This window comes from Lactuca saligna, chromosome 4 (assembly GCF_052625555.1).
Source record: "Lactuca saligna cultivar CGN05327 chromosome 4, ASM5262555v1, whole genome shotgun sequence".
Lineage (NCBI taxonomy): Eukaryota > Viridiplantae > Streptophyta > Magnoliopsida > Asterales > Asteraceae > Lactuca > Lactuca saligna.
The window spans coordinates 96,748,607-96,770,107 of record NC_136420.1 but is presented as its reverse complement, the minus strand read 5'-3'; the positions used below and the strand labels follow the sequence as shown (position 1 = coordinate 96,770,107).

The 21,501-nt window shown below is 36.4% G+C and overlaps 1 protein-coding gene across 1 annotated transcript; it reads right to left on the bottom strand.

Annotated features, from left to right (window-relative positions):
• Positions 1–17,450: 17,450 nt before the first annotated feature.
• On the bottom strand, positions 17,451–20,245 carry LOC145042430 (glycine-rich protein). The gene is made up of 2 exons (XM_078990849.1): positions 18,951–20,245; positions 17,451–17,734 (listed from the first exon to the last, which is right to left on the bottom strand). Exons 1-2 carry the CDS (start codon positions 20,144–20,146, stop codon positions 17,653–17,655), a joined length of 1,278 nt encoding a protein of 425 aa, XP_078846975.1. The 5' UTR covers positions 20,147–20,245; the 3' UTR covers positions 17,451–17,652.
• Between the last annotated feature and the right edge of the window lie 1,256 nt (positions 20,246–21,501).

Here is a 21,501-nt window from a genome sequence, read left to right as displayed (position 1 = left end):
ATAAATGATAGGCTTCATTTAGAGACCTTGTTGAGAGTTTACGGCCAGGAGTGTAATCCCATGGGCCGTAAACTCCAAAGCATATGGTCATTTGACCATAAACTCCCATTAGAGGCTTTGCACTCCTTGGTTGCAACCCATTAGCCTCCTAGCACTTGACCAAAAGTGTTTTCCTCGCGTTAAAATGTTTATACTTGTATAATTAGTGTTTTAATCACTAACTAGAAGGTGATCCCGTAGTTAACCTACGGGACGTTTTTTTTTTTTTTTTTATATGTTAGCAACAAAAGTTGAACAACAAAAAGCATAGTATTTCGTGCATTATGAAGAATAATTTTTTAATTTAGGACATATTGTTTTTATATTAGTCAAAAGTGTTAAAAACACTTGAATAATGACAAAACCTGATTAAATATTATTAACTCGTATATATAATTTTACTCATAACCTCTTTAAACAAACCCAACGTTATTAAATATTATTAACTTATATCTATCGATCACTTTCTTTAAAACAAAGTGGGAGAAAATTAATCCAAGAAAACAAAATAAAAAGTTTTTCTATATATCGATAATTTTCTTTTCACCAAACACACTAACCAAGATTTCCGATAATGCGATTGCCATGGGCCCTATGTACTACTGTAAGATCAAATAAAATGACATATTTACCCCTCAGATCTCAAAAACTGAATTGTAATGAATGGATGAGAAACATATATATTGATCTTTCCACTCTGTAAATCCCATATTATTCCTCTGTTTTTTTTCTTGCAATCTTCCGGTAACTGTCTTGACTCCTTGCTGCTATTACATTGATTTAACATATGATTAAAGGAAAAAGTAAGTACCAACTACAATTACAATCACAAAAGAGGTTCAATTCACACGTAATGTGATCAAAACATTAAACCAAATGCCTGAAAGGACTCAAAGTCTCAAACACACAACTCTAACGATATTCATAGTATCCAAAACTAAAAATCTTACTTGTTTTGGGAAAGTCAAGGTGATCTTCTTCATGCCAAGAGACGAAAACAAAAATACTTGAGGTTTAGTCCCTGGAAATGTAAAAAGAAGAAACATAATCCATGTTTATCAGTAATGTATGCTCCAAAGTAAAAACTGATATATGGGTTCGTTAATACCGACAACATAATGCAAGCAGGCAAGGGTAAATATGACATTTTCTTAGGGGGATGGGTTTAGGCTATTAAGTTATGTCCTCATCAACATCCTAGAACAGCAAAAACAAAAACATATACATATATATAAATCCTTCGATTCCACAAAAAAACAGACAAAAACATATAAAATGCATGACTACACACACTAAAACACATAGATTCCATAACATTATGTCTATCAAAACAAAAATCTTTATTTATTTTATCTTGAAGAAATCGAAAGTTGCAAAGACGGTTTTAAAGTTAATAGGAGACATATGTGATAGTAGTGATGAGAACTCATCAAATTCATAAAAACATTCAAAGAACAGATCCAGAAGATCTAATCTAACAAATACCTAATAATTGAAGAAAAAAAATCACAATTTCTAACCGAATGGAAACAGTGAAATCAATGTCTAATGTTGATTATCATATATAAATTCTTGTTATTGTCAGGATTGGAGTCAATGAACTTGTAAGCATCAACATACTTGTTCTTCCAGTTAGCTCCATTTTCAAAGCACCTAAAGCAAATGATGGAATTAATATCCTATATATAAAATCAGATGTGAAAAAACTAAAGATAATCTCATAACTATGTTTTTTGAATCAAAAGATAGCAAAATACACACGCCACAATCTTTATAGGTAATGAACAAACGCATATATACTGTAGACACACAGAAAAAGAAAAAAATCGACTAATCATACCTTTGTATACTCTTTGAAGAATCTTTCACTTTTCCTTCTTCAAAACACTGATTGGATGTTAACAACAAAGGTTACTCTTTCAAAGTCTTTCAACCCTAATCTCAAGTGCACTTCAAATATTGCTATTGTCAATATCTACATTTTTACCCGCAATTCACCCATTAAGGGAACATACTATTGACGATAAGCAAAGTCAACTTTTGTCAAACAGTTGGTGGGCAAAAAATAAGAGAAAATATAACACAAACACATATATACCTTTAAAAAGTTTCAAAACAAAACCATGTAAATATATATTTCGTACAACATACTCACCCGTAGCGCAGGAAATTTTGAAAACAGACCAGCTCTCCTTATTCGAAAAAACATAACACAATTCTTTAAAATCGGTTCATCATTTTCATGAAGGTTGGTTTTCGTAATCAAATGGATCTATTCTCGCATCCGATCCACAACACCATCTTGTACATCCCATGAAACCGAATTCTAGAACTAATTCAGTTTTCTGAACTCTAAAGTCGCTGGAAACATCCACGATTCCCTTTTCGTACACAACTTTCACCGCTCGTTTTGTCGGCTCGTAAGTTGAAAAGACCGATATCTGGCTAGAGAGAGAACGAAGGAGGAAGACATTGTGTATTTTTTTCAGGGTTGAGCGTATTCTAGAGTTTAATCGAACAATAGGAAGAATAAGGAAGGGGGGATTAACGATACGATTGGTGGAGAAAGACGGTGACTTGAAATCAACATAGCCGAGGGACTAAATAGACAATCTCGAAAAATGTTGTGGCTAAATTATGAATAAGTCAAAATTCACTATTGATAAGGACGATGCCCTTTAATATATGTATATAATTATTTATATACATATGTCTTCATATGTAATTAGGATCATTGTGTGTGTCTAATGTCTTCACTTGACACCAAGCACTTGTCCGATCCTTCCTTGCGATAACAGTCCGTTCAATTCCAGTCACTTACTACAGGTGAGTTCATACCCCTTAATCAATGTTTTAAACTACTTTTAAATGTTTTATGGGGGGGATACAAGTAGAATCATACTAGTTATTATATCAATCACATGTGATTAATAAGTAGAATTATGCTAGTTATTATATCAATCACATGTGATTAATATGCAACCTTCAAATGATTTACTACACATTAGCCGTTTTACCAAATAGTTTCCTTTAAATGATTTTGATAAACATTTTATATGTTTTAAACTCTTTATTACAATGTACATTTTACTCTGTATATTACATTTCAAACTTATTTACAATTGTGTTTCAAACAAATGTTTCTTTATACTAAACTGTTTTATCAAACCCATGCCTTCAAATTGTTTTATAGATTGACATCAAGTCGATCTTTTATTAAGATAATAATTATGTTTCTAATGTTGTACAAAACTTATTTATGCTTTTATATTATAAATTGCATGCATCTATATGTATAGTTATATAAGAAATGTTTAAAAGACTTAGGAAGGCTATCCACCCTATTTCCTTTTCGCGCTTGAGATGTGGTCTGTTGGGATATCGGATACTCGTCCGAAGGTCGTTTAAATATTAGTTATATAACATATGTACATATATAGTCATAAAGGCCCTTCCAGTTCATCCCATGCCCTTGGGTAGCAAGGGTATACATCCATGTCCATACATACCAATCAGATTACTAGTAAATTACCATATGGATAGTTTAGGAAGATACTAGAACTATTACTAGAACACAATATCATACTATGAGTCAGTTCATTCATGAGTCAGTTCATTCATGAGTCAATACTTACTACTAGAGAAGAACATATACAACTATACTAGAGAAGAACATATACAACTATACTAGAGAAGAACATATACAACGATACTAGAACGAGTACATTACTATACATGCTAGATAAAGAGAGATCACACTTTACAGCTAGCACACGTGGAACATTACAGTACATTACTATACTATTACATAGATATGTTTACATGATCACGCTTACATGAGAACAACTACATGATCACTTACATGATCACACTTACATATACATAGGACAGATGTCACTAGGTGCTATAGCATGGAACCAGTTCAGGATCTAACTATACCGATGAATCACAACGCAATTGTGATCGTTATATCGAGTATACACGATCATAGTAATGTGGATGCTCATGGCTTGCATACATGCAGGGGTCATGGGTAGGTCCCAAAATCCCTTTGATAGGGGAGCGTATAGTCTGGGATCTAGACATCATATTATACCTTATCCCTCAAATAAGGTAGTTGAGTACCGATGTGGTTATTTATTACAAATACTACAGTACTTAGAAGTATTACCCTAGACTTAAGGTAATTGGTACGGTTGTAGTTCGGTGCTACACCATAGTACTATTCCATTTTCCCATTACATTCACTTCGTGAACATTCACACGACGCACGGTAATGTAGAAACTATCTTTTTGATTAATGGTAGTCAGACTTGGGAAAATACACACTCCTACAAGAGACACACACAGACACTAGATGCCTTGGTAGAAGGCTATATAGAGATCAGTTAAGTCTTGGTAGAAGACTCCCTGTTATAATAGTAGGAATCATAGGGATTTCTAGAGTTTTTCAAACGTTTACAGTTATTTTACAAACATTTTCAATTACTTACAGTTCATATACAAATTCTTACATACAAATACTTATATACAAATTAAGACACTAAAATACTTATGATCTCACCAACTTCAAAGCTGATACTCGCTTTCAAAATTACTTGTATCCTCAGGTCATCATAGACAGGTACCGATGCAAGGAGAAAGGAAGATGGAGCTTGTTCAAGACCCATCTTTCATTTTGATTTATGCTTTAGTGTTTATCAAAATTTGACAAAACACATTTGTATAATAATTATATTATTAATGCAATGGATGATGTTGTTGCTTGTTTACTACTTTACATTGTTGTGATATTGTACATGACGTCCTCCGCCCCAGAACATTTCCGCCGTTCCTGGTTTTGGGGTGTGACAATTTGCGAATGATAAGCAGTACTCAAACACAACTTTGTACCCAACTCCTCTTGTAGACTCCTCCAAAACATCGACGTGAAATGACTATCACGATCTGATACAATCATAAGAGGAACACCGTGAAGTCTTACAATTTCTTTCATGTAAGCATTTGCAAGCTTATCCATAGACCACTTCTCGTTGGCTGCTATGAAGTGTGCACTCTTGGTGAAACGATCCACGACCACCCAAATCATGTCGTGACCGTTCTTTGTCCTGGGCAGTTTGGTCACAAAATCCATGGTGATGTATCAGCAACAACATTTGCTTTACCGGGGTGGTAAAGTATCTCACAGTCATAGTCCTTGAGTAGTTCTAGCCAGCATCGTTGCCTCATGTTCAATTCTTTCTGATTAAAGAGATACTGGAGACTCTTATGATCAGTGAAAATCTTGTACTTCGTGCCATAGAGGTAATGCCTCCATATCTTTAAGGCACCGCTGCCAACTCCAGATCATGAGTGGGGTAGTTCTTTTCGTGCTCTTTCAATTGTCGAGAAGCGTATGCTATCATCTTTTCTCTCTAGGTTAGAACACAACCCAACCCGACTCCAGATGCATCACTGTAAACCGCGAAGTCTTCAACTCCATCGGGTAGAGAAAGTATCGGTGCTTCACATAACTTCTTCTTTAGCTTCTCGAATACCTCATCGTGCTTCTCACTCCACGTATACGTAGCTCCTTTGTGGGTCAACGTTGTTAATGGAGCAACTATCGAAGAAAAGCCTTGGATAAATCGTCAGTAATATCTGGCTAATCCTAGAAAGCTTCGAATCTCCGTGGGACTCTTTGGACGTTCCCACTTCATTACAGCTTCGATTTTTGCAGGGTCAACCATTATTCCCTTCTGGTTAACCACATGACCCAAGAATTGGACTTCTCAGATCCAAAAATCACACTTGGAGAACTTAGTGTAAAGCTTCTCCTTCCTGAATACTTCCAACACTTCCCGTAGATGCTTGCCATGCTCCTCTTGGATTTTCGAGTAGATCAGAATGTCGCCGATGAACACTATCACAGATTTATCAAGGAATGGTTTACAAACCCTATTCATCAAATCCATGAATGTTGCAGGAGCATTGGTTAGTCCAAATGACATAACCAAGAACTCGTAGTGTCCATATCGAGTTCTGAATGCAGTCTTCTTAATATCCTGCTCTCTCACTTTTAGCTGATGATATTCTGACCTAAGATCGATCTTTAAGAAGTAGCTCGAACCCTGCAGTTGATCGAATAGGTCGTCAATCCTCGGCAATGGATACTTGTTCTTCACTGTTGCCTTGTTCAGCTCTCGGTAGTCTATACACATTCTCATACTTCCGTCCTTTTTCTTCACGAATAACACCGGAGCTCCCCAGGGTGATGAACTAGGTCGAATGAAACCGTTGTCCAACAGCTCCTGAAGTTGCGTCATAAGCTCCTTCATCTCCGTCGATGCTAATCTGTAAGGTGCCTTTGCTATCGGTGTTGTACTTGGTAACAAGTCTATCCGAAACTCCACTTGCCTATCAGGTGGTAACCTGAGAAGATCTTCGGGAAAGACTTCCAAATAATCACACACAACCAGTATGTTCTGCACCTCTTTCTTTTCCTTCTTAGCATCAATTACGAATGCCAAGTATGATGCACATCCTTTGGACAAACATTTCCTGGCTTTCATCAGGGAGATGATTCCAAAATTCACTCTGCGTTTGTCCCCGTACACCATAAATGATTCTTTTTCGGGTGGGTTCACCCTTACTATCTTTTTTCGGCATTGAATCTCAGCATTGTTGGTGCTAAGCCAATCCATACCCAAGACGATGTGGAAACTGTTTAACTCTATGGGTAATAGCTCTTCGTGGAATTCATTTCCGTTTAGGTTGATGATGATGTTCCTAATACGATTACTAACAGGTACGAATTTGCCACTGGCAAATTCTACAATTAGGGCAGTATCAAGTTTTTCTACAGGTAATGCTAGTTTCCCACCAAATTTACACGAAACAAAGGAGTAGTTGGCTCCGGAATCAAATAGTATATTGGTAGGCAAACCATTTACAAGAAAGGTACGTGAAGCGACGTCTTTTGCCTCCTTTGCAGCCTCGAGCGTCATCTAGAAGGCTCTCACCTTTGGCTTTAGTGGTATGTTGGGTCTTCCTGCCTCCTTCTTCGTCGGGCAATCCTTCGAAATGTGCCCCTCCTCGTTGCACTTATAACAGACCTTCGTAGTGAATGTGCATTCATTGGCATAGTGCCCAAGATTTCCACACTTGAAACAAATGATCCCTCCGTCACACTTCCAAGAGTGCTTCTTCTTGCACTTGTCACACCACTTCGCTTCTGGTCCTCCTCCTCTCGAACCAGATTTCGAGAATTTACTCTTCTTTCCGGACCTCGAGGATCCGTCAAACTTCCTTTTCTCTCCCACCTCCGCTCTCTCCTGACCCTTCTCTCGTATCTGGGTCTCCACATTCTTAGCAGCCCAGATGGCGGCTTTCAGAGTGGTAGTTTGCTTGACCATTGGACCGAATTCCGCTGGTAATCCGAGGGAAAATTTGTTAACCTTGGAGAGTTCAGTTGGGACGAGGTGAGGAACAAGCTTCATTTTCTCAGTAAAGCTTGTAGTGTATTCAGTAACGCTCATTCTTCCCTTCTTCAAATTCTGGAATTCGTTGTTGATCTCTAGAAGATCCTGCTCAGAGCAATATTGCATCTTTAACTGTACCAGAAAATCCTCCCACGATATCTTGCTTGCTTCACCTTTGGGCATTGAATTAGCTAGTAGCTTCCACTAGCTTAGTACTCCAGATTTCAACAGAGGAACCACGAGAGCGGTCTTTTTCCTGTTGCTACACTCGCAACTCTCAAACATCGTCTCCATCTCAGAGATCCAGTTCATGACTTCCACCAGCATCGGGCTTCCAGATAGACTCGGTGGTTTGGATGCCATGAAATCCTTGTATTTGCATCCACGTCCGTCATTTCCTCCATCTTGGTGGTTTTGCCTAACTATCGGTGGGTTGGCTTGACCAACAGTCCCACTGTAGTTTCCCTCCTCAGTCTGCCCTTCATTCAACTCGGCCTGTTTGATCTGTATGGTCGCTTCCTCTCGATTTTGCTGGAGCAAACGCCTGGTTTCCTCCATTTGACGATCCAACATCGCCTGGATCATCGCTTGCACTCCAGCCATCGTTATTGGCCCGGCAGCTGCTTCCACAACTGGTATTTGCTCAATCACTGGGGGTTGGTTTCTGTTCCCATTTGCATTCACGTTTCCGCTACGGGTCCTTGCCATCTTGACCTATACACTGAATAAGGTGAATTTAGATCTTTATTTAGGATTGATGTTTAAATCATCCTTATCTCTCCGAAACGTTTACATGCTAGTTCTAATATCGTAGTCATACGTTTAGAATCCTAAACACATAAGGTTTCCAGATCCGGTCGGCAACAGACCATAGATCTGAACAATTAACAACATATCAGGCACAAAGCATTTAGCACATAAAAGCATTTTAGGCATAATTCCTAAAATAAGCTAGTGCTCACACCACACAATCATTGCTTAGCATTCTAAGTTTAAGTCTAGAAATCTTACAAATTCCTAGTTCACTTAAACTAATGCTCTGATACCAACTGTGACATCCCAAAAATCACGGCCAGAAAAGACCGGTTTTTGTTTATAGTTTATTTCAAAATCAGAGTAACCTTTTAATAAAAGAGTTGCGGAATTTGTCCCAAAACAATAATATGATAAAGAGTTATTAAAATCATTTCCTTAGAAATGTATTTCATTAAAAGACTCGGGATGTCATGTTCGATACAGTACATAAGTATAAACAATACAATATAAGCCTTACTACATTATTTCATATCTACAGACCTATATCCGTAATCTCTCATCCCAACACATCACAACTATGCTCGAGTGTCACTACCTGTAATACATAAAACTGAGTGGGTCATGCTTGGGAGCCTGGGGAGCACATAGGGTTTTCAACCCACAATAAATAGTTTATTAATTTCATCAATCAACAATAACCCGATTACCCATTCCCGTTATCCTCACATTACGTCCCTAAACACCTATCCTAAGTGACCTATCCTAAGGATCATCATCGGGATGGACACTACTGCTAAGGGGGGTTCCTCAGCAATAAATGTCCTAAAGGCAACCATGTGGGGGATGGAGTACACTGGTGAACACATCGTTCACAAACACCTACATGTTGCGAGCCTGCCAGCGTTCCACTGGACTGTCTAGAAAAGTCTGTGGTCATCATCTATACTCCGCTAGATGGTTGAATCAACAACAACAACATCGAGGCCTCTCATCATTTTATCACACATCGTCTTATTACATCTACCCATGTTTCACCCCAACATTTTTGTAGATATAAAATACATATACAGTTTAAATCATTTAAAACTTCTATAAAAACATTCATCCAACATAGATAGCGAGTATACAGATAATTATGCACACATAGCACGTAATATATAAAATACTTCATATCTATGTGTAAGATGATAGTAACTACACACTCACCTGAAAGGTGGTGACTCAGCACTCGTACAACGCTTCGATACTCTCAAAACAATTTTCTTCGATAAAACCTAGTATCAATTCCACTAGGGTTTAGTCTAATGTCAACCGTGACTAATTAATAGTCTAGCTATTATTATTATTATTATATAAGCGTTAAATAACACTCAATATAACTCATAATAATAGCCCAAATAATTATTTTAAGGACCTAATAACATTACTATAATTATTTGAAAGCTATATTAAAAATTACGTAAGCATAGCTCACTTACAGCGGATTTTAAAGAAAACCGGGTTTTATTTGGAGCAGCGTTTCGAAACCGAAATACTTTTTTTCTCGGGACTCCGGGAGCCTTGGGGCTTCCTTAGGGTGCTAGGGGATCACCTAGGCTTATGGGAGGGTTAAAACCCTTAGAGAGAGAAAGTTTAGAGAGAGAGAGATTTGAGAAAGGTGTGAGAAATTCGGAAGAGTTCGGACCTCTTATATAGGCGCCAGCAGCCTCGGTTACGCTGGGCGTAGGGAGGCTACGTGGGGCGTAGTCCTCGGATAAGATTGTCAGCGCTGCACAGCTGGCTCGCAACATAGGATGGATCAGACGCGAAGTTACGTGGGGCATAACTCCTTCGGATGCGGGGCGTAGCGAAAGGCGACGTGTCGCAAATCCGAAGCGAGGCGTGATCAGCAAGCGATGGTCCGGATGCTGTCACGTCATCAACTTCGCACCAGATTCGTGATTTTCTACTCTGACTTCTAAAATTCATAATTCTCGCATATGAGCTCCGTTTTTGACGTTTTTTATATCCACGCAAAGGTGGGAACGTACTCTACAATTTTCATTTAGACTCCGTCAGCTAATTTTGACTTTATTTTAAAAGTTATATTATTAACAGGCCGGAACGTGATTGGTCCGTTAAAAATTCATAACTTCTTCATCCGACGTCCGTTTTTTCCCATCTTTTTCTCGTTACGCTACTCTTAACGAGATCTTCGATTCTCATTTAGGTCGTGTCGGATAAAAACCGCTCGTTCTATTATTCGGATTTCGGGTTGTACACTGCTAAGCCGAAACTTCGAAAAATCATAACTTCCTCATACGAAGTCAGATTTGGGCGTTCTTTTTATGGACACTATCGGTTTAATGCATTCTACGGCTTTAGTTTAGATTGCTAAGGCTAAATCTTGATCTATCGTAAATTCACTGTTTACGCTTCCCGGTATCGTGTCGGTTCCGTCGCGAAACTTCAACGGGTCATAACTTCTTCGTTATAACTCGGATTTCGGCGTTCTTTATATCCCCGAAATCCTTGTTTCGACCACTACGACTTTATATAAAGATATCAGACTTATCTCACACTTTAATTTTGACGCTTATTTTTATTATTTATTAATTATACATTTATAATTAAATAATGAGCACATAAATACACATAATTTCACATAATACTCAAATATTTTATTTTTATTACTTCAAAAAGAGTTACAATAGTTGACCTAGACTATTACATTGTAAAAAATGCTTAGCCCTGAAACCCGGACGTTACACTAATGGCATTAGACCTAAACCCAAATGTACTAACATCCCTCCCCCATGCAGTTTGATAGGGAGGACGATTAAACTGGAAAAACAAAATCATGAAACATAAAACATAGATGAAGATTAAAAATAAAAAAAGTAAAAAAAAAAATGAAAAAGAGGGAAGCTGATTGAGATCAAGAATCGTATGCATCGGCGGTATCGACTGGATCTACATGTGGTGACAGATAGATCTTGAGACAACGGCGATGATGATAACGTTAGCGGTTAGAGCTAGATGCAACGGCGACAGGGGAAATTGATATCCGGTGAAGACGACACTAAAATACATCAAAGAAGGCAGCAAAGGCAACGTCAACTGTTCATATAAGAGATATTTTTTTAGGAGGAAAAAGAGGAGATGAGATTTGAGAAGGGGAAATTAGACAGAGAAGGCACCTCCTATGACTATTAGAGGTCGTTAGGGTGGAGGAGAACGGTTGCGAGTTGTGATCAGCAGTAGAGTTTTAATATAAAGATTTAGTATCATGTAAGAAAATAGATTGTTTGATTAATATTTAATAGTAAGAATTAAACCTCAAATAAATAAGGATACAAAAATGACCTAACCTAATCCATAATAGCCTTGGACCTAAACCCAAATGTACTAACAATATTGTGTATAGTTTTGTTTGTAATTCTCTTTGATCGGTGTATCTTATGATTTACTTTGCTTAGATTTGTTGTTTGTAAATACTTTCTTCAAAATATTCGGTAATTGTTTATGTTCTTGTTTAAAGTTGTTTCAAGATTTTTTTAATATTTGAAGTGTATGTATGTGTCTATATATGCATGTATGGATGGATGTACGTGTAAATATATGTGGAATTTAAGATTGTCTCTCCAAAATAGCATTTGTGAAGAGAAGGGGGATTCCAACATTACCATGTTGCACCGATGTGGGATACACTAACACTCTCTCTTAGAGTTGGAGGCTCGATGAAGATAAACATGGACGTGTTCTGATACCATATAAATATATGTGGAACCCAAGATTGTCTCTAAAAAAAACCCTTAAATATATGTGGAACCCAAGATTCTCTATAAAAAAATAAAAAAATAAAAAAAATAAAAAAAAAAAAAAAAAAAAGCCCTTATAGAGAGAATGGTGATTCCAACGTATATAGTCACTTATATTACCGTATTGGTAGATACAATCTTAATATGTATGTGAATGCTTAGTCATATTCCCATTATAAAGTAAAAAAAACACAACACCTAAGTATAATTACCCTAGCTAGGCTAGACAAGTTGTTTCCTATGAATTCTAAAAATCCAAACGAAATGTTTTCCAAAATACATGATCCATTCTCAATCCCAATAAACGTTTATCATCTAATCATAGTCATATTGATCATTGCAAGCAAAACCGTTGATAGGATCAAGCAATGGTTGAATCAATATATAGTTCGTTAAGTTTCTGATCATATTCATGTGCATGCTGTAAATTTGCATGTAACATTCCCGGTTGCTCCAGAATTTGCCTTCATGAAGCGTTTAGCAGCTGCAAGAACTTGTTCTATAGTCTCTTCCATGAGCGCTAAATTTAGCCGTTGGACGATATCATGAGGTTCATAGGCAAACACGATGCTACTATAAGAATTCAACAGAGCAGTCGTTCCCTCCCTTAAAAGTGTCCGATAAGGATCTCGTCTTCCATACATGCTTTCATATATCGTCATGTTTCTGCCATATCTTATTGAAGCCAATGGCCCAAACACAAGTTCTACTTTTAGGTCTGGGTTCATCACTTTCCAGTAGCATTTGTGTTGGGGCATCATCCACATCCTAACATAAAATGTTACAAAATAGATAAGCGATTATCTAAAAATGGAGTTTAGATTTCATTCACCAAATTAATATATAATTTAACTTACTGGTATGAACAAGCTGAAGCTTCAAAGAACGGCTTGGCTAGCATGGGAGGCAACGGAGGTAACTCAGGCAATGGCGGTAATGCAGGCAGTGGAGGCAGTGGCGGAGGCAAAGGCTGCAATGGAGGCAACTCAAGCAGTGGTGGCAATGCGGACCACCGTGGTCGGGTAGGTACTGGCGGCTGTATCGGTGGAAAGGACATAAATGGAGGTGACTCTTGTAATGGCGGCAATGAAGATCGGCGTGGTCGTCGTTCAGGTACCGGCGATTGTGTCGGAGGCCAGGAAAGAAACGGAGGTGGCTCATGCAATGGTGGCAGTGCAGACCACCGTGGACGTCGTTCAGGGGCTGGTGGTTGTGTCGGTGGAAAGGACAACAATGGAGGCGACTCATGCATTGGTGGTAGTTCAGGCCATGGTGGTAGTGTAGGAAACGGTGGCAAAGCAGGCAACGGAGGCAGTGCAGGCAACGGCGGTAGTGCTGGTAAAGGCGGTAATGCGGGTAACGGTGGAAATGTCGGTGGAAATTGCAACAATGGAGGTATATTAGGAAATGGTGGCAGTGCAGGCAACGGTGGCAATTCAGGCAACGGCGGCAGTGCCGGTAACGGAGGCAATGGTAGCCAGCGCACCCGTGGAGTTAACGGTCGTGGTGGAGGCAATTCAGGATGGTGCACCGACGGCGGATAGTTAGGTGGAAAGTTATCTGGAGGAGGAGGCAAGGGGGGCTCCATCAGTGGTGGGAAAGGAGGCAATGGAGGCAATTCAGGAGGCGGATAGTTAGGAGGAAAGTCGAACGGAGGAGGCAATAGTGGCGGTTGCGGTGAGTATCGAGGGCAGAAGGGGGACGGCGTGACAGGTTGACTGACCAAAGTATCCACCGTGTAAATTTCAGTATCAAACATCTTAAACGTAAGTCTGAAATCTTGAGCAGGGCCGGCTTCTGCAGCACAGCCCTGGCCGTCGCCGGAAACCTGAGCCCGACAACCACTCATGTCCACCGGACCTCTAAATTTGATTGTGTAGGTCCCAAGCCAATTTGTAGTTTCTTCCGTCAAGACTGTGAACTGCCCATGCTCCCCCGGGCAAGCCAATAATACTCTTACTCCTACAATATACAAAAATTTCATATTTAGTCCTTAAACTCTAAAGTATTTCTTAACATTGTCGATAGACTTTTTTTTCTTCTTTACGCTGGATTGCCCAAAATAAATAATATTTAAAATATACTTTGAGAAATTAAATCACACTTTAAAAAAAATAAATGAAACGGTTATTTGATAGCGTATCTGGTATAAGTTAAAATTCGACACAAATTGTATTTCTTATATATTTTTTATATTTAATATAATAAGTAGGTAACCAATATTTTTTAATAAACACTTTTGTTTTAAAAAATACTATAAAAAAGCATTGAAACTTTATATTCATAAAATACCAATATTTAATAATTTAAATGGTTTTTTATGATTAAAATTTAATAGTTTTTTACTTAGAGCATTCTAATAGATTTTTAAAGTTTTTGGAATTCTTTTACTATTGGAAAATAAAACTTATTGTTTGAAAGGTCATTCAAAATATTTATTTTTTTGGTAATGTTGTGATTTTCTTTTTGCCTTTTCACATTTTATCTCTATATTTAGTAATATTTTATTTTGTATCTTAATTAATTTAGATATTAAATAAAGTTTAGAGTTTATATTTAACTACTTAACTGAATTAATAAACAAAATAATTTATTTTTTTGAAAAAGTTGTATAATTTTCAAATAGATGTCAAAACTTTTAATATATATATATATATATTATGGTTACATAGTCTTTTATTATTTTCTTAACTACATTATGTGAAGAATTTATCATTTTTATAAGTTATTTTTTAGTTTCATTTTTGGCATCAATTGTCTATTAAAGACACCACTTATAACTTGTATAAAAAATTATTCTCTCCCCATATAAAAAGCATACAATGTTTCCAGCTATGTTCGACAATGTCGTTGAGTATCTTATCGTACAAGTGAATAAGTTTCATCATCGATGAACTTATAGATGATACCCATGAAAATTTGTTGATGATTACAAATAAAGAAGCTCGAGATGAAGCAAACGTTCTAGTTGATGACCACGAAAAAATAATATATTCATCGAGGTCGTAAAGAGGGCCATTGTCATCTTGTTGGTGATTACTTTTCAAATCAACTGTTTTCCCACTGAACATCTTTAGGCGGAGGTTTTTAATGGATAAAGAAGTATTCATTAGAAATGCCGATTCATTATCCAATCAAACTATTTAGATTGAAGGAAGATGCAGTTATGAGTAACGGTTTTTCGTTGTTACATATTACTAAATGCTATAATGATTTTAGAAAATTTGCTCTTCCAAGAACGTAAAAAAAAAAAGGAAAAAACAAGTGAATGGGCTTGGTACCAAATAATTGCTTCTATTAATGAATTTAATCAGATTAAATATTGAAGTACAAAAACAATACTTATTGACTAGTAAATTTCAATTAATAAGTTTTTTCATTCCTTATTTCAAAGTTTTATTTAAAAAAAAAAAAAAAAAACTTATTGTTTACTTTTTGATATTTAATTTTTTTTAATCAACCGTGTAATACACATGTTTTACACTTATTTAAATATTGAAGTACAAAAACAATATCATGGTGACTGATATGATGACCAAGTAAAGGATGTTACAAGAAAATTGTTTTATTCTATATACAAAAAACCATTTAGATATGAGCAGGCATGGACAATTCTTAAGGATGAACCTAAATTGAAAAAGAGTGTGTTTGTGCATGTGTGTATTGGGGGGGGGGGGGGGGGGGGGGGGGGGGGGGGGTACAGATCATGCTCAAGAGAAGAAGAAAACTACCTCATGGAACTATACAATATCATTATATGCATCAACATTGAAGATGATGTAGTTGAAGTCCGTGGGAAAGAAAAAAAGCAATATGAAAACAAAAAGAAAAAAGAACAACCTTAAAACGAAACAAACAATCTTAGAGATTTAATTCACAAAAGTAATTCTTTGAGATGTCTCAAATAGATAAAATATCGGAACGTGTGAAGGAGATGACATATTCCTCAAAGCATTCAAAATAGATCAAAAAAAATAAAAACCTTAACTCACAATACAAAATACAAAACAAACAAACAATTTTGATATCATCAAATGTTATACGATGAGATAAAAATAAAAATATTTAAAATAATGAAATCATATTTTACGAAGCAAAAGAAAAAATTAATGACATCAAATCTATTAGTAATCCACAAAATATGAGTATTTGCCAATTTTTTACTTTTATAGATGTCACTAACTTTTTCATTTTACTTTGTAAAAGTGTCATTTTATTATCTTAAATATTTTTTCTCACTTTGTAAAGTGTCATTTTTATATTATTTATATTAATGGTATTTTATGATAAAAAAATAATAATAATTTGTTATATAATTTTGTTATTTAAAGAAAACAATAATGCTTTGTTTAAAAAAAAAAGATTTTTACCCATCTATAACATTAACCATTTATTTGTTAATCGTCCATAAATCATTAGGTTGCTTAACAAATTTCGAGTTTTTTTTTTTTTTTTCCTCCTGTTTTTATGTGGAGAAATGATGTATAGAAAAGCTATTTCTTATTTAAAACCTAAATAGGCTATCTCAACTCTCAATAACAATAAATAACTATTACTATTATAAATTGAAAAATAAAAAGTCAAATTAACTAAAATAATAACGAATTTACCCTTGTGTAGATTTGATCTAGTAAGTATAACTCACCTCCAAGAGGATAATCAAGATGATTAATCTCACCATCTTTGCACTGATCGCAAAACACCCTCCCACTCACCATTGTTTCTCCATGACACACATCACTTGCACTTACCAACACAACACTTATCACCACCACACCAATGTAAATGCTTAGCCAATCCATCCACATTTTAATTTGCAACACCAAAAACAACACATTCACAAACTACTATTCAAACTACAATCTAGTCTAGCTAATAAAGAAAAAGAGCACTTTTCTATCTAGGTTTGAAATATAGGGGTATCCAAGCTAACATACAACCTCTGAAGCCTAAGGTACAAACCATCATAAAGGAGAAAGGGGGGTGGTGCATTGGAAGTCTCAACCGCCCACAATAAATAACAAGTTAACAAATAAAAGGAGATGATTGACAAGTAATAAGTAAGAACATAAAAGGATGAGCCTTCTTTGTGTGTGTGTTGTTTTAAAGATTCATAATCTTTGTAACAAATTTGAACATTTTCCATCTTTGACCCATAAATAAATATGATATTATTATACTAATAATACCTACTTAAAATTCAATTGACCCAAGAGACATCAACGATAAAATGCTTGTTGTTCAACTAAACTTATGCCATGTTAATTGTCATGCCACCAAAAAAGTTTTAAGTCTTTGTGGATGTCTCAAATATATAAATATATAGTTGCTCTTAATAAATATTAAGTTGTGAATACATGCACTCATGTCTGAATAAAAAAAAGAACAAAACTGATAAAGAGGAACATAGTAACAATGATAATAAATTAACACAAAGTATGCATTTAGTCCTACAAAAATCACTCTACTCATCAAGAAGTCTATCAAAACTTGTAACAGTAGCAACAAAAACATGGAAAAATAGAACACAAAACTTGCCATCAATCCCCCCATTATATCTTCTTCTTCTTCTTCTTCTTCTTCTTCTTTATCTCAAATCACTTCTGTGCATCTTCTTCTTCTCCTCCTACTTCTTCTTCTACAGGTTCTTCAGTATGTCCATTTTCAGTTGTCTCACCACTACACATAACAAACACATCATCAAACAGTATGCAAGTATGCCATTAAGTACAAACTTTTTACAAAACTACCCCTATGCTCTCTTTTTCACATATGTATTCTTTAATCTCATTTATCCAAGGCAGTATTTAATAGAAAAAGGAAACAAGGCTTACAATTTCTCATTTAGACATCATACTTCCAATTCCAATCATGGTTTATAAAGACAGCTCATTTTAAGAAATGATTATTAAATCAAAAGGTACAATTAACTGTTATAATTACAAAAACAAGTTGACATTTAAAGACAAAAACAAAACTGATATACAAGTTCATAGGTTAGTAGTTTCTTTATTTCCTACATAATAAGAAGATCCCAAGAATAATTAGATCATTTTTCTTTTTGGTTCAAGCAACCAATCAAAAGAACCATAAAAATTTAATAACCAATCAACTGATTTTGCCAGTTACTTCACTTCATGTAAGTGGAAACAACAAGAAAACAAAGAAAATGGCATAAGATATACAATTTAATTTATTAAATTGCAAAAGCATCCAATCATTCTTGGCATTTTTTACTTCTTCCCAATGTACTTTCACAATAACAAAGGACCATATATAATGTTTTAAAGATATAAAAACCCAACATTTATAGAAATATCCAAACGAATGGCCCTTGAAAAAGAATATATGGATTAACACAACAGCCTTTAGTTACAACACCAAAATACATCTTTTTATGTCCCACATTTATTAATAGTGCTGCCAACAAATGCTTCTTGCTTAAAACATCATTACCTTATAATAAAAAACTATGCATTATGTATAGACTTCTTTGTGTCCATTTCCTTGTATGATGTATACATTTTACCAATGTTTAAGTATCTAACAATACCTCAAAAGGGCACAAATTCAACTCAATGCCATACTATAAACAGATTTTAAAATGTAATAATGCAATTCACAAGAACAAACAAGACATATTAGATACATAACAAGTCATAACCACAAAATAAGACGAATAGATTAAGGTTTAAGTGCAATGTACTTCCATTAATTGTGTGTATTATATCATCCCATTGTTACTTTTTCTATCAGTACAACTTGCTTTGTATTTGTATTTGAATGACATGGTTAAAATTAGGTAGATTTTTGAAGAATTATAAATAAGAAGCTATAATAAACAAATCAGTGAAGGTAATTTGGTGTTTAATGTAGAGTAATTATATTATCAAACCTTGGAGGAGGAGCATCATTGGTTTGGTCCTTTCTCCAGCTCCTCTCAGTTGAATCTTCATTGGATCTTGCCCTTCCGATGCCTCTTTTCATTCTATCTCCAGAACCTAATTCTTTAATTTTCATGGCTTCGAGCTTTTCATCCATCTCCTTCCAGTCTTCACCCTTTTCCTTCAACACCTGTTCTCTTGGACGTGCATCCCCAAATGGGTTTGAACCTTTTGGTTTCACAGCTCCCACAGTGTCAACAACGTCTCCCACCGGCAACTTTCTAGGCTGCAAATTAAGCTTGGGTCTACTCATACTCCCACCACCACCGCCGCTGCTCACTTCCTCCCTCTTTTTCCCCCAAGTGTCTGAATCAGAAGAGTCGATACCACCTCGGCGATCTCTTAAACTATCAAACGCATTCCCACCACCACCACCACCGAATCTACGGGTTTCAACTTCTTTCTTCCTACCCCAATTATCAGAAGTATCAGCATCGCCACTCGATTCAAACCCCATTCTTCTCTCCCTGTCAAATCCCCCACCATTCCTACGCCCTTCTGATGGAGTATAGCTCTTGTTTGATGCCCAACTGTCTGATTCATCAGCACGGGAATGCGAGCCCTCAAAAAACCCGCCTCCTCCTCCTCCTCTCTCCCTTCTCTCAAATCCACCACCACCGCCAATCGTTGATTTCTTCGCTGCCCCCCAGTCGTCAATCTCATCGGCACGTGAAGGACCCAAAGGTTCCCTAGTCGATTTACGACCCTCATCACCACCACCGCCGTTAACCCTACCCGAACCCCATCTCGAATTCGACGAATCGCTGTTCCTATCACCACCGTAAGATCTAAACCCACCGCCTAACCTAGTCCGGTCCAATTCCTCAGCAGTCCGTTGGCGTGGACCGGTAGGAAGCATCATCATGTCCTCAGCGGTTAACCCCTTCGCCGCCTGATATGTCTGACCGGAAGGCTTATTCGTCGACCCAGTTACAAACTCGCCAAGAGATAAAGTCTGGCCCTTCTTCTTCTTCGTTTTGGTGGCTGCGGCCGTCATCAGGTCAGGGAAATCAGACATCGCCGCCGCCGCAGCACGGTCGTTGGTGTTGGCATGGGTTTGTTCTTGTTTAAGCTCGTCTTCGTGCTCCTCGGAGTCCAGAGCCCAGGCGCCTGGTTTCGCCCACGCACTTGTTACAGTTGCCGCCATGGTTGCGTTGCGTTTCTCTCTTTGCTGTTTCGAGAGAAAGAAAAGATAGGTTTTCAGAAGAGTGTGTGTATGCGTTTCTGCGTGAGATCGAAGCGTTTAAAGGATCGGTGGTATTATAAAACCGAGTTTTGATCGGACGGCTGATATATCGTTACAGAAACCTTGTGTGATCCGGATACTATTTGGTGCAAACTGCAAACGGATGGTGGTGGTCGACTAAAATATTTCCTTTTTCTACAAAAGTAATTGATATAAATATTTGCAATTTGTGTAAAACTCTTTAATATTTTTAGATAAGATATGGTTTCGATTTTCAAAAATATTTAATTAATTTAGTTAATCCATCAAAATATTTACATAATAAAAACGAAAAACGAGTGTCCTATAAATTCTAAATAATTTTATTACAAAAGATAAAAATTGTTGTATTTATTTAATACAGGTTTCAAAATGAAAATTATTACATTTATTGTTAGACAACAATTGAGTTAACTACAGAAAATAATGTTAAAAATGTTTTTTATGGCAAAACTCATGTATAATCAATGAAAACAATTAACGTCAAATCATTAGTATCCATCACAAACAAATGTGTGTTTTGTTGGAAATTTCATCATTTCAATAAGATTTTTTTCCCAAAGTTAACAAATAGTATCTTTCTTAATGAAAAGTTTAGGCAAAAAGAAATATGGTGTTTGCACTTTCAAAAAAGCCACTTAATTATTTCTTTCTTAAACCATTGATATTTGTCTTCAATAAATTACTTAAGCTGAATGTTGGTTTTATTTGGAACTTGTTAGAGTAAACGGAGTCAATCAGGGATAGGAGACAGTTTCATTATGGTAACACTCTAGCACCGACCACTACACCACCCCTACTTTCCCGGTACCGAATCTGAAAAGAGTGTCTAGGATGAGTTATACAAATTGTTTGAGGTTTGAAGCAAAGGATATGATGATGAAGGGTTGAGAGGGAGACGACTTGGACGAGCTCAGTGAGAACACTACTTCGTCCACCTTAGGATCAGCGGGTTTAGCGAATTCAGAGGGTTCAACGACAACCACTATCTTCACTTGTATATGTCATTTTTATGCCAATTTCAGTTTCTAAATTCTTAGAAGCATTCTAAGCTATTTTTTTGTGGTGATATCGAGGATCGAAAAATGTCTAGTATTAAATTGGGCATGGTGCTTGTGTCAAAAACTAAAGGTAGGCTTTATATTGGTATTTGTTAGCTCTTAATCATGCTTTAATCCAAAAGTGGAAACAATGATTTTTCAATGTTGAAGATGCTCTTTAGGTGAAGTTGATCAAGTCGATACATGAAGATTATGTAGGGATTCGACTTTGAGAGG

Coding starts and splice junctions, on each gene's coding strand:
- LOC145042430 (XM_078990849.1), bottom strand. CDS start 20,146: ATGGCGGCAACTGTAACAAGTGCGTGGGCGAAACCAGGCGCCTGGGCT. Junction 17,735..18,950: donor AATGATGCTCCTCCTCCAAG/GTTTGATAATAT, acceptor TGTTATGTGTAG/TGGTGAGACAACTGAAAATG.